A 27159-nucleotide genomic window follows, 5' to 3' on the forward strand; every position below is an offset into this window, starting at 1 on the left:
ACGGTTAAGTAATACATTTACCATAGAGAATGCATGCACCAACATGAAATGGAAAATTATCTCTTCTAGATGTATTGGTGATCGATCCATGACAAAGATACAGATGTTTAAATTCACAATACTCGCCCTTGTGTTTATACTGACACCCTATGGGTGAGCGAGCTGAAGGTAGTAACTTCAGCATTCCATTTAGCTTTTTCTCTGGTATATTTAGCATCTATTTATACCTAGAAATGTGTGCTACAGAAACATTTCACCGGCCGACACAGGTCGAACCCAGAAAATGTATAAAAATATATGACCAAGTTCATAACATCACCAGGAAAATCAGCACAGGTAATGAATATAATAATACATGAAATAATGAACTATGTACAAGTACAGGAGTGGGTTGATAAGCAATCCAGTCTGTAACAAAAAGGCAAAAAGGGAGGGAATACAAGTGAGGCAGGTAGGTGAGAGGGAGTACCAAAAGGTAATTAATAGCAAAATCAATGACAATTAATAATATACAACATTACAAAATACATAATTAGGCTGTATCAGGGGAGACAATGTTCCCTGCAGCCACTGCAGAATATTCAAGGGCCTCTAGAGATTTCCAACCTGTATACTTTTTGAGATCATCAAAGTTCATATGATGAAAATAATTAACTGAGCTAGCCACTGCTCAGATATCATGGACCTGAGGAACTGGATCCGGATTAGCTTGTTTAATAAAATAAAGAATTTGTTGTCTGATGGCCTTCAAGGAAATGGTTCCACCATTCTCTCTAATAAGAAGAGGACCTGAAGACTTATTAGAAGTTCTGTCAAGATAAGATTTCAATGTAATAACTGGACATAATGATGGGTCCTGTGGAAGAAGTACAATCTTCCACGGAGAACATCTGTTCTGAGGGTCTTTATTTTTTGCTAAGAATTTCAGATCTGGAGAAAGCAGAACTTCTCCTGACTGGAGGAAAGCAACATGATTTGGTTCTCTAGAGAGAGCTGACATTTCAGATATTCTGGCACCTTTGGCCAGGCTCAGTAAAAATAATGTTTTCCTGAGAAGGGTTATATATGAGCATGATTCATTATCAGTATCTGAAGCTAACTTGAGTACGTCATTTAAAAAACCTGGAGACCGTATGAGGCCGGTTTACTGGTCTCAGACAAGCATGCTCTAGGGATAGATGAGAAGTACGAATCTGTTAAATCAATATTAAAGCCAGACTGAAATATCTTCCTTAAGGGGGCCGGCCGGAACCTCTATATATGGAGGTATAGGGCGAAAAATGCAAAGTCATGAAAAAATTCATGGAGCTTCATATGGCAATTGAGAATACGTATACGAAATATTTCGTCAAAATTCCTCTTACTTTCGTAGTTACAGGGTAATTAGTTAACGTAACTCAATAAGCCTAAAACATTGATCCGTAAAAGAAAATGCAATATTTCTTCTATTATTGTAAATTTTGATAATTATTGTCAAAGAAATTGGGAGAAATGGCATCTGTAGACATTCCCCGAGTCGAGAAGGAGACTTCAGGCTCAAGCTACCAAGTCCAGACCTGATTTAGTGCGATCACAGACGTCAAGTAGTCTACACGTTCCATTTCACGTCTGACAATCGCCTGCTTTCACGTATGTTTATGTATGTTTCGGCAAGAATTTCATCATGCCAATGAGGAAAAGACAAGGGAAACATCTTGCTAACATACAGACGAAGAAAAATCGCTCAAGTATTATTACAGAATATCATAATATATGCGTAGTTAGTGAAGAGAGAGGGGAGGGTTGCTTAGTAACGCCCCCGTCTTGCTTGACAGCACACGTCACACTATGCCCAAGGCTACGATCTTTGAGCAAAGAGATCTTCATTTATGATAAATAACAGAGTTTTGGTTTTTTAATACCCAAAATGGAATATGAAATTCATAATAATCATGATTTATTAAACTGTCTTTGTAAAAAAAGTGTACGCCTTCGAGTTTCACCTCTTGACATTCTCTTGCAATTACGTTTGTTTATCTTTGTTTCGGGCAAGAATTTCATCATGCCAAAGAGGAAAATACAAGGAAAACATCTCGCTAACATACAGAAGAAGAAAATTCGCTGTAATAAGCAGAGTTAGTGAAGGGGAGAGAGAGAGTTGCGTAGGAAGGAGTGCCCCATCTTGCCTCAAGCAGTGCCCCAGGCTGCGATATATGAGCAAAGGGATCATCATTTATGATAAAATAATGATAAATAAAATAGTTTTGGTTTATTAATACACAAAAAACATATACATTCATAATAATCATCATTTATTAATATTGTCTTTATAGAATTACGAAGGAAAACTTTGAACGCCCGTATCTCAAAACTATACTTATTGACCTTCAAAATCCATCTTCTCACTTAGTTTTAAAGCTATAACATTGGAATTTGGTATATAACTCAGAAAGACATTATAGAACAATCAAATAGAGCCCTTTTTTCCAATTTTTGTTTCGTATTTTTTTTTTACATTTTTTTCTCCTGATTTATAGGGTTTATTTTTTGACCATATTGAAAAATTCATATCTAGCAAAAAAATGACTTTTAGAAAAAAAACTCTCCATTCGATTGGAGGTCTACATCAGGTCTATATATGGTAGTAATCCCAGGTCTTAATATTAAATATCAAGGGAAGAGATAGAATTTGAAAAATGGTTATTTTCGGGATAAATCGCCCTGGCGTCACAAAACCGAACGTCAGAGGCAAAAATCATATGCGGTTTGGAGATGTCCCAAGTCACCTTATTAAGTGGTATGAATATCAAAGTCCTGTCCTTAAAAAAGGGCATTAGCCGGCCGGCCCCCTTAAGGCAGATTTAGTCGTAGTAATGGTACTAGCAGCTAGGCCTTTTTCGAACAGAGTTCTAAAAAATGAAACTGCCAGATTCGTAGTCATTGTCTGAACATCTGATTCTTTTAGAAAGATAGCTAACTTCCTCACTGCCGAATCATACTGCCAGAGTGTCGATTCTCTTTTGTCTGATTCCACGAACAATGTGTTTAGTGGATCAATATTAGCATCTTTCTGTGCCGCAAACTTCAAGAAGTCCATAAAGTTAGGGCACTCCGAATTCTTGAGGAAGCTGACAAAGTCTGAGTTTGTACCACCTGAGTCAACTTTGGGTTGGAAATCCGTCTGGGACGGAGTTTCAACTCTAGTAGAAGAGGAAACCAATTGCTCTTCAGCCAGTTGGGTGCTACCAGTGCTATCCGCCCTTTGAAAGATCTGAGTTTGTGTAGAACTTTCATCAAAAGGTTTATTGGCGGAAATAGGTAAATCTTCTGCCAATTGTTCCAGTCTATGGACATCGCATCTGTGGCGTGAGCCAGAGGGTCCAAATTGGGAGCCACATAACATGGAAGTTTGTGGTCGAACTCTGTGGCGAACAAGTCTACCTGAAAGACCGGTATTTGTAGGCAAATCCAATTGAATGACTTTGTGTCCAAGGACCACTCCAATTCCAACAGAGTTGTCCTGGACAGTGAATCCGCAATGACATTCCGTACTCCTGCCAGGTGAGTAGCTGACAGATGCCAATAATGTTTCATTGCCAACGAGAAGATTGCTATCATCACGTGATTTATGTGGCTCGACTTGGAACCTCCTCTGTTTAGGCAGTGCACTATCACTGCACTGTCCAAGACTAGTCTGATATGAATATTCCTGGCCGGAGCTAGTTGTTTCAAGGTCAGGAAAATGGCCATTGCTTCTAGGATGTTGATATGGAACTGGCGGAATACTGTCGACCACTTGCCTTGAACCTTCTTGTACTGAGAATAGCCCCCCATCCGCTCAGAGAGGCGTCCGTGTGGACTACCAGAGACGGCGGGGGAAATTGGAGCGGTACTGACTTGGAAAGACTCTTGACTGTCATCCATGGACGAAGTCTTTTCCTTAGTATCAGCGGAATCAAGGAGATTTTGTCTCTGAGTCTGCTGTTGTCTCTTCTCCGCCATACCCGATTGATGTCCTTCAGTCTGGCTTTCAACAAAAGATCTGTTATTGAAGCAAACTGAAGTGAACCTAAGACTCTTCCTTGGGTACAACAAGAAGCCCGTCTGTTCTTGAGATATTGTCTCGTAGCTTTCGCTATCTCTTTGCATTTGGTTGGCGGAAGAGATAGTTTGTGTGCGGTTAGATCCCATTGAATTCCTAACCATTGAAAGCGAGACGCCGGAACGAGACGGGACTTTTCCTTGTTTATCTGGAATCCTAGATACTCTAAAAATTTTATTACTTTGGCTGTTGCACTGCGACATTCTTTGTTGTTGGGTGCCCAAGTGAGCCAGTCGTCTAGGTAAGCTACCAGCATAACCCCCTGAGCTCTTAGTTCCTGAACTACTGTCTCTCTTAGTTTGATGAATATTCTGGGCGCTATATTGAGCCCGAATGGCATGACTCTGAACGAGTAAGCCTGTCTTCCCAGTTTGAAGCCTAGGTAGGGAGAAAAGTTTCTCGCTATCGGGACGTGATAATAAGCATCTGTAAGATCGACAGAGGTGGTGACGACCCCACGGGGAAGTAAGGTCCGCACCTGCGAGATGGTTAGGATGCGGAACTTGTAGCATTGAATGTATGAGTTGAGACGGGACAAGTCCAGAATCCCTCTTCGTTTGTCCGTGTCCTTCTTTGGCACGCTAAACAAACGTCCTTGAAATTTCAGGTGTCTGACTTTCTTTATTGCCTTCTTTAGAAGAAGGTCTTTGGCATAGTCTAGGGGTCTGTCATTGGAATTTGGTGGAATCTGACTGGTGGAGGAGGCCCTTTTATCCATCTCCACCTCAGACCTTTTGATACGATACTGTGGGCCCACGGACTGAAGGTCCAATGGTCCCGGAAGAGGTACAGTCTCCCTCCTACCTAGAGAGGCTCATAGATTGGATGAGGTCTTACTTCCTCTGCCTCCTCTGGAACCTCTGCCTCAGGAGGGAGCTCTGGAACCAGCTCTTTGCTGGTAAGCACCTCTTACTCTGCTTCCCCTTGCATGTCGGTTATAGCCTTGAAATGCCCCTTGTGCTTCAAACAAAGCGTTGAAGGCCGGGGACATCACGAAAGTAGCCGAACTCGAGGACTGTTGAGTTGGCTGACTCTGTAGCAACACCAACTGTTGTTGTGGTCGTGCCTTAGAGGTCGAAGGTTTACCAATCTGGGAGACGGGAACTGCCTGAATCACCGTCTGTGTCTGAGGGACCTGGAAGGGCTGATACTTCCTGACCCTCTTCCTACCTTTGGGCTGCGGTCCGGAGGTCTCATAGAACTTCCTTTTGGAAGGAAGGCCCCAGCGAACACAAAGGTTCTGAGTAGCCATAGCAGCCTCACTAATGACGCTGTTAACTACGCCTTCAGGAAAGAGGTTAGGTCCCCAGATTGCTACTTTAATGAGCTTATTAGGCTCGTGTCTAATGGAAGCTTCGGCAAAGACATGCTTCCTGCAGTTCCGCCTAGCAACCACAAAGTCATAAAGGTTACACTGAAAGGTCTGTAAAAGTGACTTTGTTAGAACCCGGAATAGAGGTTCCTCAGAGTAGACAGAAGCCGTCAACTCCGATGTAGTGATAAAGTTGATCAACCTACTCAGTCTGCACCTGGACTCAAATTCTGCCTTTACCATGGCCTCCGGGATTCTGGGTAGTCGTTCACTAAACTGAGTGGAAGCACACTCCGGATCGGGTTCGCACACTGTGAACGTTTCTGGAGCACCCATCCAGCACTCCAGATCTCCGGGAAAGAGCAGAGAGGTAGGCTCTGTCTCTTGAAGCTGAGGCATCGGCTTCTCCTCCATTCCGGCCTGCAGAGTTAACTCGGCGATCTTAGACGTGCAAGGGGTTGGGATGTTATCCCTCACCACGAACATGGTGTAGCAACCCTTGTGTGGCGTCAGTCTAGACTAAGTGTTGACGCACTCCCATTCTGAAAGGGTGCGGACCCATGCCGACTGTGCCTGGTCCCTAGGATAAATTACTGTTTCCTTTGGGACCCTGTCTACTCTGACTAATGCTTCCTCAGCTAACCGAGCGAAGCCTGGGAAGGGAAACTGGAGGTCCGCCGGGAAGAACTCGTAATCTTCCACGGGACGGGTTCCACAGCCTTCAATTGTCAGCATGCCATCCGAAAAGGGAGCATGCAGAGCCAACCGCCATGGGTTGCTGTTCTTGAATGGTGGAAGCTTAGAAGCGTCCAGCACAATGAAGGACTGCTGTGTGCCTCCGGACTGCGTAAATCCGGCCAGCAAACTCTCCTGGACCAGTAGTCTCTGAGCCAGAGACAGGATGGACTGACCCGATGTCTCCAAGCTCGAAGCGAGCTGAGAAGACATCGACTGAAACCTCGAGTCCATGATATTGCCCAGCTTCTTCTCTATTAGAAGATTAGAGAAGGCATCAGGATCGAAGTCAGACTCCGTAGGTCTGGCTTTAGATACCTTAGCTCTCGACCCCTTAGTCGGGGGAGTAGCTTTAGCCAAGGAAGTTATAGGGGTAGGAGCCAATGACGACCTGGCGGAACTCACCGGAGTAGGTTTATTTGGTCTGGTAGTCCTAGGCAGTTTTCTTTTTCAGGGCTTTCACCTTAGGGATCACGGAACCAGACCTGTCCCCAAAGTTCCTGGACTTTGAGAAGCCCTGGAAAGAAGAGGAAGAAGACGGAGTTGTACTGAAAGAAAGTTATTTCTTTTTAACAGATCTAGAACTAAAACTACCTGCCTCACTTACTTCCCTACCTTCTTCCTGCGCGTCGACGGTCATGGGTTCAAGATGGAACTGATGGCCACCATCTCTTCCGCCACCTCCTCGCACAAGGCGTCTTAGTCTTCCGGAGGGGCCTGGGTCTCCATCTGTATTTTGGCAATAATAGGGGCCGCCACTTCCCTAGCTACTGCTGAAGAAGTCCTCGCGTTCGGGTACAGTAATGAACAAAGCTCCTCCGACAGTACATAGGGGCATCCGGCTGCGACGTTCCTACCAAAACCTCCAACCTAGATCCTTAGGGTCGCCAATGAGGAGGTTTTGAGCGCCTGAGGAGTCTGTAAGAGACGACGAAATCAGATCCTCCAGTGGCGGAACGTGTCATATTTTCAAATGTATATGTAAGGATATGTCATACAAATAGAGAACATTACCAAGGTGAGAATGGTACTTACCGACTCATCAGTCACATACTCAAACAAGGAGTAGCAAACTTCACAGCCGTCCGGGTGCCATACCAAGAGGTTATCGACCTCCACAGCACAACTGGCATGAGAACGACAGACCTAATGACCAGACAGTTGTTGGAGGACAGCTGTACAACCCAACGCCTGACAGCGTACCATCTGTAAGTTAAAATTGGTACATGAATATCTTCAAATAGTTCCACTGGAGTTAATTCCGGCGGTATGTTTACACTTAGACTAGTTCTACTAAAACTCACTAAAGGTAAACATCAACTTTTATAATTTTACATAACGTAAAAGCTCTAATTGTCTCCGCCTGCTCCGGAATCCATAATCTCGGTATCGCAATAGCTATGACCGGTGGAGTTGGCCAGATACGAACAGAACAGGGAAACAAGGTAAAACCTAAGCCTGAGTCTGATCACACTGGAGTAGGATAGCAATTCCAAGTCAATTGGAAACGCATTGCCTAAGCCTAGTTCCGCCCCCACCGGAGTGGGGATAGCAGCGATAATAACAGAGAAATACGGAAAACAGAGCGGCAGGAACAGCGGTACGTAGAACTCCGGCGTATAAAATTCTGGCGCATGTGATGGTAGACCACACCTCACCGGAATAAACACAGGCCCGGAGACATACCAACAGAGACTACATAATCTACTAATCCTTAACCTCCTCCGACTAATCCCCCGGAACAGTGCTCGACGCTCCAGCTGCTGTTCACTGGTAGGATTACTTGGTCAGTGAGCTAACGAAGCACCGCCGGAACGAGTCCGGAACGGAAGGAAGGTACACTAGTAATCGCCTGGCAACAGCAACCGGTCAGGTGATTACCACCCTTCGAGAAGCCGTGAAGTAGCCTACTACTAAAGGGGCAGAAGGTGGCATGCCAACTGACACCCTAAAGGAGGTAACGGCCAAGGCTATACTTGCAAAATTTATTGATAAGGAATTATTGGAAGTACCGACGAATAAAGGCAAGCCATCTACGACCCTGGCCTAACCCTCCACAATCGGATACACCGATCTGGTCAGGTAGGCTAGGATAGCGCCTACTAGTACGTCACGAAAGAGGACACTCTAGAGCCTAACCTAACCCTCCAAAATCGAACATATCGACCTGGTCAGGTAAGACAGGCCTAGCACCTACATTTACGTAACAAGAGAGGAACTCTCTAGTGATGAATCACCCTCCTAAACCAATATGTCAGTCTGGTCAGGTAAGCCAGGACTAGTACCAACTATGGTTAGCGAGTAGCATTCTCAAACGCCTAGCGTACCCTCCAAAACCTAGGCCTCGATCTGGTCAGGTAGGCTAGGGTTGGTAATATTTGTGTGGGACTTCCAAACTAACCTCATCAAAATAAAATTAGCATATCAATTTATTATTATAATAAGATAATACAAAAAATATCACATACACAACATTCATGAGCATAGCCTAGCCCGCTTCCAAGACACTACTCGCGCATGAAATATATTGAAAAATAAAACAGCACTCTCGTGAGGGAACCAAATCGCTCATGGACAATGACTAACGAGGGAAACCCTCTAATTAAGGCCAAAAAATGTAATGGTTCCAACCATGATACATAAGCCTATCGGTACACATCAGGAGCGAAATGGTAAAATTTCACAACAGTAACGCTTACTGTGATGTGCAAAAGTGGTGAAAATAAGATATACATAAAAAAAATTAAAAAGTTGAGAAGACTGAGTATCGCGGTACCTTGATGTAAACATGGCGGCTCCCTGGATGAGGGCTTCCTCCACATACACAACATACAAACATCTCATCTAAAAACTTCTCAAATAAGGGCAAACTGTTGTCTAACCGCGTTCAAAGTCAGCAAATAATATACTCAACTTAGATGAAGATGCTTCTTGAAGATCAGAAGACATTATGATCAAAATTATAGCAAAAAGATCTCAAGCAAAAAATAAAGCGGTTCGCGTAGCGAGGGCTATGAAAGGAATGAGGTTTCTTGGCAGAGGTAGTAGTGACGAGCGGAAGGTGGCCGTTGTAACGGCACCTCTCTGGCGGGGGATTTTGAGAGAGGAGAGAGCTAATTGGCAAAGTATCTGTCATAGTGGCTTCCACTCGCCCCTGATGCTATACCGACACCTTATGAGGGTGATCGATCCAGAGGCGACACAGGTCAATCCCAGAAAAGAGTATATAGTGGTCCCTCATGCTAATAGCTAGAACCTGCGAATAGTTGGAACCCCTATAAAAAGGCCTATTTTGTTAGTTGAAACTCAAGAAAAACATACTAAAAACTTTTATATCCATTTTCTTAATAGTTTTATCACAAAAAGTGCATTTCATGACAAAATTTTATCACAAACAGTGCATTTTATGATGAAATTGGTAAAAAAAAAAACAAAAACAGGAATTTAAGGGTATTTCTCATAGAAAAATACCACGAACACAGGCAAATTATCCATGAATAATGAGGGATATGTTCCAGAGAGAAATCCATGAATATGAGAGTCCACGAATACTTAGCTGCGGCGATAGCTGCAAGTTCTATGGTGAAAATAATCCAAGGGAAAAGTGCACAAAAAACACAGAGGAAAAATGGCACGTGCTACCAAGTTCGCTAACGAAAAAGGATGGCCACCAGAGGCGCTGCAGTCGGCATGCTGGGTAGTATAGTAGTAGTAGTTGCTGACTCCGACTGTGTATCAGCTCTTTCAGGAGGGGGATTCTGATGAAGGAGAATTCTAAATGACAAGAGGTTCGTGGTAGTGGTCTCACTCGCCCCAGATACCATACCGACACCCTCTTTTTATTTAGGGTGAGCGAGTCAGTTATTCTGACATCCTCCTGAATTTATTTTTTCTCTGGTATACCAGAGTATCATTTACCTAGAAATAATGAACTTAAGGATTATTTCACGAAGTGACACAAACCCTTGCCCAGAAATAGATTTTTCCTTCATCAAAATCCTTTTTTAGAGGGGGTAGCAAGTATTTGCAGATTTTAAATATTCGCTCTGGGGTCTTGAACACATCCACACCGAATCCAGGGGATTTACTGTATACTGATTAAATTCTACTAAAATCATCAGCATCACAAAAATGCTACCGGATTACCACCATTCTTAGAATTAAACCTGTTAGGACAAGTTTTAAAATGTTTATTCTAAAATAATACTGTAACTTACCCTTAAAGCTTTGGCTTGATTAGCCAGAGCAAATGCAATGCGCATTACTAAACGTCTTTCCATTGTTCCAGATCCAGCCAGCATCTGCTCAACTAAAGACAAAGCCATGAAGATATCCAGCCTTCGACCATCTAAACGAGTAGTTGAGACTCGTGCCTAACCAAAAGATAAATAAATCTATGATAATAAAATGAGTTCAAGGAAGAAAAAAATAAAGATACTATTAATTATTAATAACGCCAAAAATCTTGAAAGTTATCGTATAGTAAACATTTAAAATAAAAACTATTAGAACATTTTCATAACATAAAACAAATACTTTGCACATGCCAGGAGACTGGTCTCTGATGATAATAACTATTAATAATTGTGAAGCTAGTTCAACAAACAGGGTTAAGCAAGAAAAAATTTATACAGTAATCTCTAGTCTATTTGGATTAACAGAACAAAAGTACTTTAGCAAAAACCCCCATAATGGAATCAAAATAAGAGATTGATAATACATTACCTTGGCAGCAGTGACAATAGTGAGCACCTGGCAGGTAAGGTACTGAATCACATGAGGTAAAGATTCTGCCAGAAGTGTTTTATGGTGGTTGTAGGTATTTTCAATAGCCTTCAGAGATTCTATTAAACAGCACACACTTAAGGCACAAGCTTTACCCATTGGCCGTCCTAAAGTTGTGTGGAGGTTCAAAATTGTTTCAATGCTGTATTTTACAGTATGTGCTAGAATCATACCCTGTAGTGAGAGAAAATAAATTTTTTAAGTCCTAAAAAAATTTGAATAAATAGTCATAATTAATGAATGCTCATGATAAATACTGATATTCATAGTCTTCTAGAATTATAATGAAAAACCAACTAAGATGGTAAAACCCACCTGTAACAACAGAGATGCTCGTTGACTAAGGTCTTGATTTTTCATCTGGCTAGAGTGTTTTTTAGAAGCTGCATCCAGATTGACTGCCCAGCCACAAACCTGTTAAATAAATAAAAATAACTTTGATATGTCTGGGCCTGAATGATGTAAGTGATAAAAGCACAATCGAATATATATACAGTAGTGCCTCAAGATACGAAATTAATCCATTCCAAAGCGGCCGAATGTAACCTGATTTTTTTGTATCTAGAACTAAGTTTTACATGTAAATTGCCTTATTCATTCCAAGCCCTACAAAAACACCACAGTAAATTTTAATAAAGATAAATTGACCAATAAACAATGAAATATAACAATTTGGACCATTCAATACCTAACATAACCTTTACTATACCTGTAAATAAAGTGTATTAGTGTACAGGGTACAAGAAATACTGTACGTACATGTACATACATATGTAGTAAAATGTGGAACCTTACCTTTCGAGCGAGGTGATGTTCGAAAGTGGCAGCAGAAAACATGAACACTTAACTTTACAAAACACATTAAAAAAATGGCAGAAAACATTAACGCTAATTTTTACGAAACACATTAACAAATGGCAGAAAACATTAATACTTAACTTTTGCGAAAACTTAAAATTAAATTTCTATTTTTTGCCTTTTACTGATTTTTACTTTTTACTTTACTTTTTTACCATACTTTTTTTTTTTTTTTTTTTTTTTTAACAAAATTTCAATTTCTTCACCACTTTCAATTTTCTGTTTTTTCATATTACTTCGACCTTCCTGTTTGCTTACTACTAAAGGGCTCTTTAAAAAATAACTATCCAAGGAAGATTGCTTCTGCCTGCTTTTGACAATGTTCCTGAAACGACTCGGGCAAACATCATCGAACTGTGCAAGCATACGACCTGTATAAGCCTTTTCGGGGTGTCTCTTTTCTACAAATGATTGCACTTTATGAAAAGCAGTTAGAGCATCCTTAATTTCTGCCATTGTCATATGGTCCTCCTCCTCCTCACCGCTGCTAGAGAACCCTTCTTGAACGACGTTATGTTGCTTGGCCTCCAACTCCTTCAGGTCATCCGCGAGAAGGTCATTGATGTCGTCCTCGTCGACGACCAGCACCATGGACATGCCAAGTGCAACGATCTCGTCAAGATCTGGTTGGAACAGTTTCAGGATCGTCAACTGTTTCTGAATATGCATCAGCTTCGCCCACATAGAATCCCTTGAAGTCTCGGGTGGATATGGCATCAGGCCAGAGTTTCCTCCACGAAGAATTCAAGGTTCGCCTTGAATCCTCCTGCCAAGCTTGATCGATGAGTCAGGTGCATTACACGACATCGAAATGCTACGACATCGAAATGCTCCTTCCAAAATTCGTGCAAGGTGAGGTTTGTGATATCGGTGATGTCGAAACATCTCTTGAAAAGATGTTTTGTATACAGCTTCTTGAAGTTCGATATCACTTGCTGGTCCATGGGCTGGAGGAGAGGGGTGGTGTTAGGTGGAAGATAAAGAACCTTGATAAAAGAATACTCCATTAGGATATCTTCCTTGAGGCCAGGAGGGTGAGTAGGGGTATTGTCCAACAACAGCAGATATTTCAGAGGGAGGCGCTTCTCTTCCAAGAATTTCTTCACTGTCGGGCTGAAACAAATTTACCCACTCTGTGAACAAAAGTCTCATTACCCAGGCTTTCGCATTAGCCCTCCACATCACCGGAAGCTTCTCCTTTAGCACTTTGTGGGCCTTGAAGGCTCGAGGAGTCTTGGAATGATAGACAAGTAGGGGCTTCACCTTACAATCCCCACTGGCGTTAGAACAAAGTGCGAGCGTAAGCCTGTCTTTCACAGGCTTATGCCCAGGTAGCTTCTTCTCTTCCTCCGAGATGTACATCCGACAAGGCATTTTTTTCCAAAAAGACCAGTCTCGTCACAGTTGAAGACTTGGTGAGAACTGTAGCCTTCCTTGATCGTCATCTCGTCAAATGTCTTAATAAAGGCTTCGGTCGCTTTCGTGTCAGAGCTGGCAGCCTCCCCATGCTGTACCACTGAATGGATGCCAGTCCGTTTATGGAATTTATCAAACAACCCTGAGAAGCCTTGAAGTCTGGGGTTGCCGTCGATGTCCCTTCTCCTCCATCGTCTTCAGCCTCAGCAATCAGATCACCAAAAATAGCGCTGGCCTTGTGGCAGATTGCCATCTCGGTTATCGTATGCTAGCGATTTCTTTGTCTTTAATCCATACAAGAAGCAGCCTCTCCATCTCATCATGCACGTGGCTCCTCTTGTTGGACAAAATAGTTACACCCTTGTGTTACGGAGTCGAAATATCCTGGCCAAGGGTCGACAAAATGTTACGGCCACTGACAGAGGTCCGCTTCACATTCGATATGAAATAATAATAATAAAAAAAATATTTCAACACCAACAGTTGAAACTGGGGATACGAATATAGAAAGAAACACTAACACAGCAAAGGTTTACTTACAAGCTTACTAACAAATGTAAATGCAGAAAGGTATCTCCTATTTACATAAAAAGACAGAATCTTACACAGCATGAACTGGGGGAATAGTGAGGCAATTCAAATACTTGCTAGTCAATTTGGTAATTCAAAGCGATGGCTTCTCCAAAAGTAGAGCAGCAATTGCAGACGTCCTCTTGACTCTGTATTGCAGAAACTAGTCTACTTGAAAGGCAGGAACTACCCAAAACCTCTAGCAGGACCTTTTCTTCTCTGAAGTCTGTTCGACGTCAAGATAACTCGAGATAATTCGTCTACTCCTGAAGACGACTAGATCAATATCCAACCAACTCTCGAACAACTCTTCTGATCCTTCGTTGGTTCCTTTTTCTCGTATCTCACGGATGATCTCTGCTGCTGCTGATCTCTCACTGATAATCTGATCTGTGGCTCTTACTGAGGATATCTCTCTGTGACTAACTGGAGTCTCTCTTTCACGATCTCTGCTCTCCAAAGTTCGTTCGTCGTATTTATACGGCACTCTGGGGGAGGAGCCTACGGCGAGCGTCACAGACTCCAGGGATTTCTAGACGAGGTATGCATCAGAAATCGCGGCATTTCTCCCGCCACTTAGGCTTGTGTTTGCGCTCCACAACACGCCCGGCAATTCCAGAACAGCTGCGAGAAACGGCGCCTCCAACACGGGCGCAAAAACCTCCTTACTGCTGAACTTCTCGAAAATGCGTTCTCCTTTCCTTTATCTTTCTTTGCTAGGAAGCAATTACCACCACACCTTGGAAGGTGTAACTGCTTTGATGGCTTCCTTCTGCTTAAGGATGGTGCCTATTGTCGACGGATTTCGGCTGTATTCCTTAGCAATAACACTCAACTGCATACCAGTCCCCACTTACGAAAAATGATATTGTCATGTTACAATAAAGTTTTATACATACTTACCTGACAGATATATACTTAGCTATAGACTCCGTCGTCTCCGACAGAATTTCAAATTTCGCGGCACACGCTACAGGTAGGTCAGGTGATCTACCGCCCTGCCCTGGGTGGCAGGACTAGGAACCATCCCCGTTTTCTAATCAGAATTCTTCTCTTCCACCTGTCTCCTGCGGGGAGGCTGGGTGGGCTATTAATCGTATATATCTGTCAGGTAAGTATGTATAAAACTTTATTGTAACATGACAATATCATTTTTATACATTCAACTTCCCTGCCAGATATATACTTAGCTGATTAGCACCCATTGGTGGTGGGTAAGAGACAGCTAACTACTGAAATAGACAGGTAAACAACATATGTTGTAGGTATTTATAAACCTTGGTTCCTACCTTATTAGGCTGAAGACTTCGCGGCTACTGCCTTGGAGTCTGCTTAGCCTCAAGAGCCTCAGCGAGATAATGATCTATGGCTAAGAGTTCTTGTGGGTCTGCCAATGGGGTCTTATCCACTTACTCGGCAGAGCCTAAAGGCCTTTGTCATTGGGTGCTATTCCACTAACATGACAATACACCTTGTTCAAGGAGCACAAAACCGATCCCGATCACCTGATCCTAACATCCATGTTAGTTCTAAGATTGTAAGGAGTTATCCCCGAACTCCTCACAAACAACCAAAAAACTCGAAACATAATTACACTTTCATTACAAAATATACAAAAAAAAATTTTGTACTCCCCTACTAGTCATACATACCCTTGATCCCCTACCAGCAATGACACTCTGCTCCCGTGCGACAGTAGTGAGCTTGCTACTAGAAAACCAAGCACATATCTGACAAGAGGGTTTATGTACGATAAAAACACAAAATTAAGGATCAGTCTTTGCTCCAAGACCCAGTACTGTATCTGCTGATACAAAAGGACCTAGCGAGAAGCACTTCTCATAGGTCACTCTCACGTCCTTCAGATAATGAGATGCAAACACTGAATTGCACCTCCATATGTAGTCTCAATGATATTCTTCAGAGACATATTCTTTTGGAACGCCAAAAGACGTGCTACTGCTCTTACTTCATGCGTCTTGACCTTAGAAGACCGAAGGATTCCTCCGAGCAGTTCTTGTGAGCGTCCGTAATAACGCTTCTCACAAAGAAAGCCAAGGCGTTCTTGGACATGAGTCGTTTGGGGTTCTTCACTGCACACCAAAGACCTTGTTGACAAGCTCCCATCTGTCTCTTCCTCTCTAAATAGTATTTAAGAGCTCTCACTGGACAGAGAGATCTCTCTATCTCTCTGCCTACCAGGTTAGATAGGCCTTTTACTTCAAAACTTCTGGGCCAAGGTTTTGATGGGTTTTCGTTCTTGCCAGAAACATTGTCTGGAAAGAACAGATGGCAGCATCTCCTTTGAACCCCACCGTGGAATCCAGAGCGTGTAATTCGCTCGTCCTCTTGGCTGTAGCGAGAGCCACCAGGAACAAGCATTTCCTAGTGACGTCGCGGAAGGACGCCAGATGTAAAGGTTCGAATTTATCCGATGAAAGGAATTTCAGGACCACGTCTAGATTCCAACTAGGTGTTCTAGGAGTAGCTGCTTTCGAAGTCTCAAAAGATCTAATTAGATCGTGTAGATCTTTGTCGCTTAGCAATGTCCAGGCCTCGATTCCTGAATACTGAAGACAGCATGCTTCGGTATCCTTTTATTGTCGAGACAGATAGGTGTGATTCCTCTCTCAGAAAGAGGAGGAAATCGGCAATATTCACTATAGAGGTACTGGAGGAGGAGGACAGCTTCTGACCCTTACACCACCTCCTAAAGACTTCCCACTTCGACTGGTATACTCTTCTCGTCGAAGCTCTGCGGGCTCTAGCGATAGAGCCCGCAGCCTTGCGAGAAAAGCCTCTCGCTCTGACAAGTCTTTCGATAGTCGAAAGGCAGTCAGAGCGAGACCTGGGAGGGGTTGTTGATGAAACCTCTCGAAGTGGGGTTGTCTGAGTAGATCGTGTCTGTTTGGAAGCGATCTGGGGAAGTCCACTATCCACTCCAGTACCCCCGTGAACCATTCCTGGGCTGGCCAAAATGGGGCTATGAGTATCAACTTCGTGCTCTTCGAAGCTACGAACTTCCTGAGCACTTCCCCCAGGATTTTGAACGGGGGAAAGGCGTAAGCGTCCACACCCGACCAATCCATGAGAAACGCGTCTATTGCGAAGGCTCTCGGATCTTCTACTAGAGAGCAAAAGGTCTCTATTCTTTTGGAGAGGAACGTCGCAAACAGGTCTATGTGAGGTCTCCCCCACAGGGACCAAAGACTTCGACACACTTCTTCGTGAAGAGTCCATTCTGTGGGAAGGACCTGGTTTCTCCTGCTCAGTCTGTCCGCTCTCACATTCTTGATCCCTTGAACAAACCTTGTGAGGAGAGTTATGCCTCTTTCTTCCGTCCAGGTTAACAGGTGTCTTGTCAACTGATAGAGGGAGAAAGAGTGTGTGCCTCCTTGCTTGCGTATGTAAGCCAGAGCCGTGGTGTTGTCTGAGTTTATCTGTATCACCCCGTCTCTGACTATCTCTTCTAAGAACTTTAAGGCTAGGTGTATGGCCACAAGTTCCTTGCAATTGATGTGCCAGGACACCTGTTCCTTTGTCCAGGTGCCTGACACCTCCCTTGCTCCCAGCGTCGCTCCCCATCCCGACTCCGAAGCGTCGGTAAACAACACTTGGTCTGGGTTCTGCAGAGCAAGCGATACGCCTTCGTTCTTTTGAAGCTGAGGGATCCACCACTTCATATGATCTTTTACTTCTTGTGGAAGTTGGAAGACGTCCGAGAGTTGACCCGTCTTCCAACTCCACACCTCTTTGAGGAAAAAACTGAAGAGGGCGGAGGTGAAGTCTCCCTAGCGAGAAGAACTTTTCCAATGAGGACAGGGTCCCTAAAAGGCTCAGGTAATCCCTCGCTGAGCTGTTCTTTCTTTCTAAGAAGCTCGAGATTCTCGACAAACCTCGAGCGATTCTTTCTCGCGAAGGATATACCCGAAAACCCCGAGAATCCATCTGAATCCCCAGATAGACCAAGTTCTGGCTGGGGATCAGTTGTGACTTCTCGAGGTTGACGAGCAACCCTAGCGAATCTATCATGTTCCTTGTTACTTCTAAGTCCTCCAAGCACTGACTCTTCGACTTGGCCCTGATCAGCCAGTCGTCCAAGTAGAGGGAGATGTTTATCCCCTCTAGGTGAAGCCATCTTGCTACATTCGCCATCAGGTTGGTGAATACTTGTGGGGCTGTAGACAGTCCGAAGCACAGAGCCCTGAACTTTTTTTTTGAAAGATCTTGTCTCCCATCACAAAGCGAAGATATTTCTTTGACAAATGGTGAATGGGAACGTGGAAATAGGCGTCTTGCAGGTCCAGAGAGACCATCCAATCTCCTGGGCGAAGCGCCGACATTACAGAGGCGTACGTTTCCATACGAAACTTCTTTTTCTGTACGAAGCGATTCAGAGCGCTTACGTCCGAACTGGCCTCCACCCCCCCGATGCCTTTGGTACTAGAAAAAGGCGATTGTAAAATCCCGGGGAGTGTGGATCCTGCACAAGTTCGATGGCCTCTTTTTCCCACATTTGCTCCACCATTTGAAGGAGAGTCTTTCGCATTAACGGGTCTCTGTACCTCGCTGACAGTTCCCGAGGCGTAGATGTTAGGGGCGGGCTGTCGTCGAAGGGGATTACATATCCCTTCTTCAGGACAAACACTGACCAAAGGTCGGCTCCCCTTTGTGCCCATACTCCTGCAAAGTTCAGGAGTCTGGCGCCCACTGGTGCTTGGAGGAGCAACAAGTCACTTCGATTTCTTGAAGGGCCTAAATGAAGACCTTCCTCTCTTTTCAGAGCTCTTCTTTCTGGCAGGGGACGAGCCGACTGCACCCTCCACGAAAGGGCTGCTGAGTAGGACGAGATTCCTTCTAACCGTCGACACTACCGGTCGTCCTTTCTTGGACGTTTGGCGTAAGAAGGTCTTGTGTCGCCTTCTCAGTTAGCGAGCGAGATATATCCTTCACTAACTGAGAAGGAAACAGATGATCTGATAGAGGGGCGAACAGTAAGGCAGTCCTCTGGCTCGGAGAAACCCCTTTCGATAAAAGGGAACCATACACTGATCTCTTTTTCAGGAGACCAGCACCAAAAAGGGAAGCCACTTCACCCGAACCGTCCTGTACTGCCTTGTCCATGCAGGACAGGACGCTATGGAGAATTTCTGGGTTCTTCAGAAACTCCGGATCCTTAGATTTGTTGGCCAGAACTCCGAGTGACCAATCCAGAAAATTGAACACCTCTAAAGTGACAAAAAGTCCCTTTAGAAAGTGGTTCAACTCTGAAGTGCTCCACGTCGCTCTGACCGATCCTAAGGAGTGACGTCTAGAGGCCTCCACTAAACTGGAAAAGTCGGCATCTGCAGAGGCTGAGGGTAAAGAAAGACCCATAGTCTCTCCTGTCCCATACCAAATACCTCTCTTCCCGTGCAATCTGGAAGGAGGCATGCAGAATACCGTCTTTCCTAACTCCTTCTTCTTGTCCATCCAAGAATCTAAAGAATGGAGTGCCTTCTTCATTGATATCGCAGGCTTCATTTTCAAAAAGGCCGACGATTTAGCCGTAGCTGAGCTCGAAAAGAGCGAACGAGGAGAAGGAGGAGCCGCAGGACTAAGAGAATCTCCAAACTCTGTAGTAGTAATGAGGCCAAGACTTTATAACTAGAAAGTCCCTCATTAGCAGGAGGTTCGTCGTCAGACAACTCGTCTAACCCTCGATCAGACGAAGGAGAAAGTTCACGTTTGGAGGGAGAGTCCTTCCAAGACCTCCTATGTTCTGAAGGAGAGGAGCTCCTATTTGGCGAAGAGTCATAACCTCCAGGAACGAGGTCCCCAGGACTCTTGAATCCGGCTCTTGATCCTTGGCCTCTTGACTCCTGCCTCCGGCTCCCCTGACCTCCTGCCACCTGATCCTGACTCCTGCCTCCTGAACTCCTGGACTTCCTGGCCCCTCCGGACTACCGGACCATGGCTCCTGCCTTCCATGACTCCTGGACATCCTTGGCTCCGGCCTCCGGCCCTCCTGGACTCCTGCCTCCCTTGGCTCCTTGGCTCCTGGCCTCTGCCTCCTGGCCTCTTGGCTCTTGCCTCGGATGCCTCCACACCTTGGGTACTGGGCTCTGCCTCCTGGTTGACTCCTCACTCCTGGTCTGGCTCCTGCCTCCGGTTGGACCCCTCACTCCTCCGATTTGGGATCCTGCCTCCTGGGTGAACTCCTCACTCCTGGCCGGTGCCAGACGTCTGATTGTTTCATCCAGGTTCGTACCGGAAACCTCACCTCGAGTAGGAGTATCGATCCTGGAGGTAGATACCTCCATACGTCTGGAGGATCTTTTAATAGGAAGGGAAGTGTCTTTCCTTCTAGGAGGCTCCTTTGACAGGACTCCTACAAACGACGAAATCTGTTCCTGCATCGCCATCATGAACCTCTTAGTAGCCTCCTCTTTATCCTCTTCGGGAGGAGGGGAAGGAGGAGGGGAGGAGTCCATAGCCTCCACCTCCTGCCTCCTCTCACTCTGGTTGAAAGAATGGCTCTTCTTGCCTTCTTCACTCCCGATGGAGACTCCTCAGGGAAGTTTTCAGGGTTCGAGTCAATAGTCGGCGCCCTCCAACTCCTCTTGAGAGGCCGAGATCGATCGGAATCTCTCCAATCACGTCTCGGTGATGAAGATCCCGACGACGAGAAACACTCACGTAGGACGCTTTTACAATAGCGGTCCTTGGCAGTCTGGGGTGTCACAGAAACCGCCGAAGGGACACCTGATCGGTGGGGATTCTCCACAACCTCCTTTCGGCTTTCGACATTCCTTCTCCTCTGGGCATGTGAGCTTGGAAGAGGTCTAGACCTAGGAGCGTTGCTGAGCGACCAGATGCCCCCTCCACTACACCTGGGGACACTCATATCACTGTCCACTGACAAATCACTAGCCTTACCTTGTATGGCAGCCATTTTGTTTTCCATCAACTTGAAGGCTGCTTTCAGATCTGCAAGTTCTTTCGCTGGATCTACAGGTTCTGCAATAGGAGAAGGGGCTGCAATGGAAGGAGAAGTAGCAATACTTACCCTTGGGGAAGATCCCAAGCTTGGAATTAGTTCAGATCTAGAACTACTTAAACTTCTATGAGAAGCCTTCCTCACTCTTTCTCTTTCTAACTTTTTTAAATAATTAGTTAGATTCTTCCATTCGTTCTCACTCAAGTTCTCACATTCCTTACAAGTATTAGTAAAAGAACATTCATACTCCCTGCACCTCTTGCATACCGTGTGAGGGTCTACCGAAGCTTTCGGCAACCTCACCTTACAGCCTACATTCACACAACGTCTCACAACCATACCAGAGTCAGACATATTTAAAGAAAAATCCAAAATCAAGTCCACCAAACAGTCCACAAAAGCGTATGCCAATCCAACAATCCAGATACGTCACCAAAAGTCGGTCAAGAAGATCAATTGCCGGTGAAAAAAGAAAAACCAATCGAGAGGAACCAACAACAATGTTGATGGTCCGGGCGACAGAAGAATTCTGATTAGAAAACGGGGATGGTTCCTAGTCCTGCCACCCAGGGCAGGGCGGTAGATCACCTGACCTACCTGTAGCGTGTGCCGCGAAATTTGAAATTCTGTCGGAGACGACGGAGTCTATAGCTAAGTATATATCTGGCAGGGAAGTTGAATGTATAAAAATCCAGGTTACGAATGCAAAGACAAAGATTTTTTTACTTCTGTGTACAAAAATAATTTAGGTTGCGAAAGGGTAAAGCCTGAGATTCGCCCAGACCACCGAGAACAATTTAAAAAATCGCGCGCCGCCAATTCAGTAGACTCGTCACCATCCTCCCGCTCTCCTATTGGTTCCTGATACTAGTCACCACCGTAAGATCCTGCTCTCCTATTGGTCAGCATCTGTCCCATCATCCCTCTACGTAAAGGCGTCCTTTGACCATTTTGTCACATCAGCGTTATTGTATGCACGTGAAATTTGTTCGTTCACATAGATTCCGTTTGTTAATGTAAATTTGTGTTAGTGATTTCGCTTTCTCAGCATGGGATGGAGTAGTAGTAGTACGAGCTGCTCACCCTGTGGGTCGGCTCCCCTCTTGGAGGGATTTGGTAGTGGGAGATTTCTATTGGCATTTGGCTCGTGGTTGTGGTCTCACTCGCCTAGTGTTCATACCGACACCCTCCTGGAGGGTGAGCGAGTCAGTTATACTGACCTTTTTCTTTATTTTATTTATTCTCTGGTATGTGTTAGTACATTTACCCTAGAAATAATAGATTAAAGGATATTTCGCTGGCGACACGAGCCAATCGCCCAGAAATAGATTTTTCCTTACGTCAAAATCCCTTTATTAGCCATGGATCCCAAGAATATTGCTGAAGTTCACAGAAAGAAGAGGATGCTTTCTATAGAGACGAAGATGGAGATCATTAAAAAGTATGAACCTGGCATGTGGTTGAGTGTGATCGCTAAGGAATATGGCCGAAATCCGTCGATGATAGGCACCATCCTTAAGCAGAAGGAAGCCATCAAAGCAGTTACACCTTCCAAGGGCATGACTATTTTGCCCAACAAGAGAAGCCACATGCATGATGAGATGGAGAAGAGAGAGGCTGCTTCTTGTATGGATTAAAGACAAAGAAATCGCTAGCATACGATAACCGAGATGGCAATCTGCCACAAGGCCAACGCTATTTTCAGTAATCTGAGTGCCCAGCTGGAAGATGATGGAGGAAAAGGGACATCGACAGCAACACATGACTTCAAGGCTTCTCAGGGGTGGTTTGATAAATTCCGTAACAGGACTGGCATCCAATTGGTGGTGCGGCATGGGGAGGTGGCCAGCTCGGACACGAAAGGGGCCAAAGCCTTTATTACGATGTTCGACGAGATGATGATCAAGAAAGGCTACAGTTCTCAGGAAGTCTTCAACTGTGACCAGACTGGTCTATTTGGGAAAAAAATGCCTCATTGGACGTACGTCATGGAGGAAGAGAAGAAGCTACCCAGGCATAAGTCTATGAAAGACAGGCTAACTCTTGCACTTTGTTCTAACGCCAGTGGGGATTGTAAGGTGAGGCCTCAACTGTCTATCATTCCGAGACTCCTCGAGCCTTCAAGGCCCACAAAGTGCTAAAGGAGAAGCTTCCAGTGATGTGGAGGGCTAATGTGAAACCCTGGGTAACGAGGCTTTTGTTCACAGAGTTGGTAAATCTGTGTTTTGACCCGAAAGTGAAGAAATTCTTGGAAGAGATGCGCCTCCCTCTGAAATGTCTGCTGTTGTTGGACAATGCCCCTGCTCACCCTCCTGGCCTCAAGGAAGATATCCTAGTGGAGTATTCTTTTATCAAGGTTCTTTATCTTACACCTAACACCACCCCTCTCCTCCAGCCCATGGACCAGCAAGTGATATCGAACTTCAAGAAGCTGTATACAAAACATCTTTTCAAGAGATGTTTCGACATCAACGATACCACAAACCTCACCTTGCACGAATTTTGGAAGGAGCATTTCAATATCGTGTAATGCATCCGACTCGTCGATCAAGCTTGGCAGGAGGTTTTGAGGTGAACCTTGAATTGTTTTAAGAGGAAACTCTGGCCTGATGCCGTATCCGCCCGAGACTTCAAGGGATTCTATGTGGGCGAAGCTGATGCAAATTCAGAAACAGTTGACGATCCTGAAAATGTTTCGCAACCAGATCTTGACGAGATCGTTGCACTCAGCAAGTCTATGGGGCTGGTCGTCGATGAGGACGACATCAATGACCTTCTCGAGGAGCACCAAGAGGAGCTTATAACTGTTGACCTGAAGGAGTTGGAGGCCATGCAACATAACATCGTTCAAGAAGAGTTCTCTAGCAGTGGCGAGGAGGAGGAGGAGGACCCTATGACAATGGCAGAAATCAAGGATGCTCTAGCAGCTTTCCATAAAGTGCAATCATTTGTAGAAAAGAGACACCCCGAAAAGGCTTATACAGGTCGTATGCTTGCGCATTTCAATGACGTTTGCCTGAGTCGTTTCAGGAACATTTTAAAAAGTAGGCAGAAGCAATCTTCCATGGACAGTTAATTTTTAAAGAGGCCTTTAGTAGTAAGCAAACAGGAAGGTCCAAGTGATATGAAAAAACAGAAAGTTGAAAGTGGTAAAGAAATTGAAATTTTGTAAAAAAAAAAAAAAAAATAAAATAAAAAAAAATCAGAAAACAGGCAAAAAAAAAAAAATTAATTTTAAGTTTTTCGTAAAGTTAAGTGTTAAATGTTTTCTTCCACTTGTTAATGTATTTTGTAAAGTTTAGTGTTAATGTTTTCTGCCACTTTTTAATGTAATTCATAGAGTTAAGTGTTCATGTTTTCTGCAGTTTGTCCTCCTCCTCTGTTGCCACTTTCGGGCATCGCCTCACTCGAAAGGTAAGGTTCCATATTTTACTACATATGTACGTACGGTATTTCTTGTACCCTGTACACTAATACACTTTATTTACAGGTCAGGCACAGTAAGGTTAGGTATTGAATGGTCCAAATTATTGTATTTCGTTGTTTATTGGTCAATTTAGCTTTATTATAAAATTTACTGTGGTGTTTTTGTAGGGTTTGGAATGAATTAGGCAATTTACATGTAAAACGTAGTTCTAGATACAAAAAAATCAGGTTAAGAAGGCCGCTATGGAACGGATTAATTTCGTATCCTAAGGCACTACTGTGTGTGCGTGTATATATATACTACTATATAAATATATATATATATATATATATATATATATATATATATATATAGATATATAATAATATATATATATATATAATATTATATATATATATAAATAAAGGTTTTTGCCATGAAGGAAAAAATGAAAAAGAGAGATAGCCGAGTACTTTCGGTCTTGTTCCGACCCTTTACTAAGGCAAACTGATTTTACAGAGGAAAACATAGTCAAAAGAAAGTTTAATATCCAAACTGACACTAAAAGATTAGCAATAAGGTCGATTTCACTCTACAGAAACGAGGAAACACCTGAGGGTAGCCACACCTTGGAGGATACACGCGGTAAACAAGTTATTCTTCCAGAAAACAGTACATTTTGAAAAAACAAGGAAGCATATACAATTTAATATCATGAAATTTACACAATTTTCCCAAAAAATTATTATTAATGAAAAGACGAAAGAAAATATAAATATATATATCGAGCAAGAGAAACAAGGAGAGAGAATATCGAACCAGAGAGAGAGAGAGAGAGAGAGAGAGAGAGAGAGAGAGAGAGAGAGAGAGAGAGAAATAATAACTATATAAATGTGGGACTAATTTATTAGTAGTACGTAGTTCATTTATTTTAAGGTCCTTCATAAACATCTTACAAATATATGGGTCCAAATGGTACATTCCCAGACTAAGATTTAGGCTGTTTTTATTAGTGATTTGTATAATTGCCAATTCCAGTAAATTTCTCGAAACATAATCATTAGATCTAGCAATTACAGATGTATCAACCCAATTAATACAATGAGATTTTTCACTCAGATGGACAAACAGTGCATTTGAAGTCTGGGCTGTTCTAACTGAATGCATATGCTGCTTAATACGTACACATAAATTTTTACTTGACTGACCAACGTAAAACGATGGGCAATCCTTACAAGGAATTTTGTAAATGTTGTTATTTGTTACGGGACTATTCTTCATTAGCATATCTTTAATGGTATTGTTATAAGAGAACACTACATTAACATTAAACGATTTAAATATTGGTTTTATGGTTTCAAATCCACGAAAGTAAGGTAAGCTAAGTACATTTTTAGGCATTTCTTTTTCATTAATAGCAACACTATACAGTGGTACCTCGAGATACGAAATTAATCCGTTCCGAGGCGGCCTACGTATCACGAGCTTTTCATATCTTGGACTGCATTTTACATGTAAAATGGCTAATCCATTCCAAGCCCTCCAAAAACACCCCAGTAAATTTCATAATAAAGCTAAATTGACCTATAAACAATGAAATACTACAACAGTTTGGACCATTCAATACCTAACTTAATACGTACTGCCAATATACCTGTAAATAAAGTGTACTAGTGTACATGGTATACAAGAAATACTTTATGTACATACATACATATGTAGTAAAATGTGGAACCTTACCTTTTGAGTGAGGCTATCTCCGAAAATGGCGACAGAGGAGAAGGACAAACGGCAGATACATACGCACACTTAACTTTACAAAACACATAAAAAAATGTAAGGAAAACATAAACTAAAGTTTACGAAACACATTAACTAAACTGTAACACTTAACTTTACAAAAAACTAAAATTAAAATTTTTATTTTTTTTTTATTTTTACATTTTTTTAACTTTTTTATACTTTGCCTTTTTTTTTATACAAAATTTCAACTCCTTCACCACTTTTAACTTTCTGTTTTTTCATATTACTTCGACCTTCCTGTTTGCTTACTACTCCTACTAAAGGCCTCTTTAAAAAATAACTATCCATGGAAGATTGCTTCTGCCTACTTTTCACAATGTTCCTGAAATGACTCAGGCAAACATCATGGAACTGTGCAAGCATACGACCTGTGTAAGCCTTTTCGGGGTGTCTCTTTTCTACGAATGATTGCACGTTATGAAAAGCAGCTAGAGCATCCTTAATTTCTCCCGTTGTCATAGAGTCCTCCTCCTCCTCCTCGCCACTGCTAGAGAACTCCTCTTGAACGACGTTATGTTGCATGGCCTCCAACTCCTTCAGGTCATCAGTCATAAGCTCCTCTTGGTGCTCCTCGAGAAGGTCGTTGATGTCGTCCTCGTCGACGACCAGCCCCATGGACTTGCCGAGTGCAACGATCTCGTCAAGATCTGGTTGCAAAACAGTTTCAGGATCATCAACTGTTTTTGAATTTGCAGCATCAGCTTCGCCCACGTCGAATCCCTCGAAGTCTCGGGCGGATACGGCATCAGGCCAGAGTTTCCTCTTAAAACAATTCAAGGTTCACCTCAAAACCTCCTGCCAAGGTGAGGTTTGTGGTATCGTTGATGTCGAAACATCTCTTGAAAAGATGTTTCGTATACAGCTTCTTGAAGTTCGATATCACTTGCTGGTCCATGGGCTGGAGGAGAGGGGTGGTGTTAGGCGGAAGATAAAGAACCTTGGTGAAGGAATACTCCGCTAGGATATCTTCCTTGAGGCCAGGAGGGTGAGCAGGGGCATTGTCCAACACCAGCAGGCATTTCAGAGGGAGGCGCTTCCCTTCCAAGAATTTCTTCACTGTCCGGCCGACACACAGATTTACCCACTCCGTGAACAAAAGCCTCGTTACCCAGGCTTTCACATTAGCCCTCCACATCACTGGAAGCTTCTCCTTAAGCACTTTGTGGGCCTTGAAGGCTCAAGGAGTCTCGGAATGATAGACAAGAAGGGGCTTC

General features: G+C 43.5%; 1 protein-coding gene across 3 annotated transcripts in view; it reads right to left on the reverse strand.

Annotated features, from left to right (window-relative positions):
- The window catches only part of LOC135217351 (WASH complex subunit 4-like), a 953363-nt gene that overhangs the window by 451690 nt on the left and 474514 nt on the right, over nucleotides 1–27159 (reverse strand). For all 3 annotated transcript variants that reach the window (XM_064253202.1, XM_064253195.1, XM_064253186.1), the window contains 3 exons: nucleotides 11229–11327; nucleotides 10854–11087; nucleotides 10346–10501 (listed from right to left, as the gene is read on the reverse strand). In XM_064253202.1, coding sequence (XP_064109272.1) covers nucleotides 10346–10501; nucleotides 10854–11087; nucleotides 11229–11327 — 489 coding nt within the window. The remainder of the gene's footprint in view (nucleotides 1–10345; nucleotides 10502–10853; nucleotides 11088–11228; nucleotides 11328–27159) is intronic.

The sequence above is a fragment of the Macrobrachium nipponense genome, chromosome 19, assembly GCF_015104395.2.
Source record: "Macrobrachium nipponense isolate FS-2020 chromosome 19, ASM1510439v2, whole genome shotgun sequence".
Taxonomy (NCBI): domain Eukaryota; kingdom Metazoa; phylum Arthropoda; class Malacostraca; order Decapoda; family Palaemonidae; genus Macrobrachium; species Macrobrachium nipponense.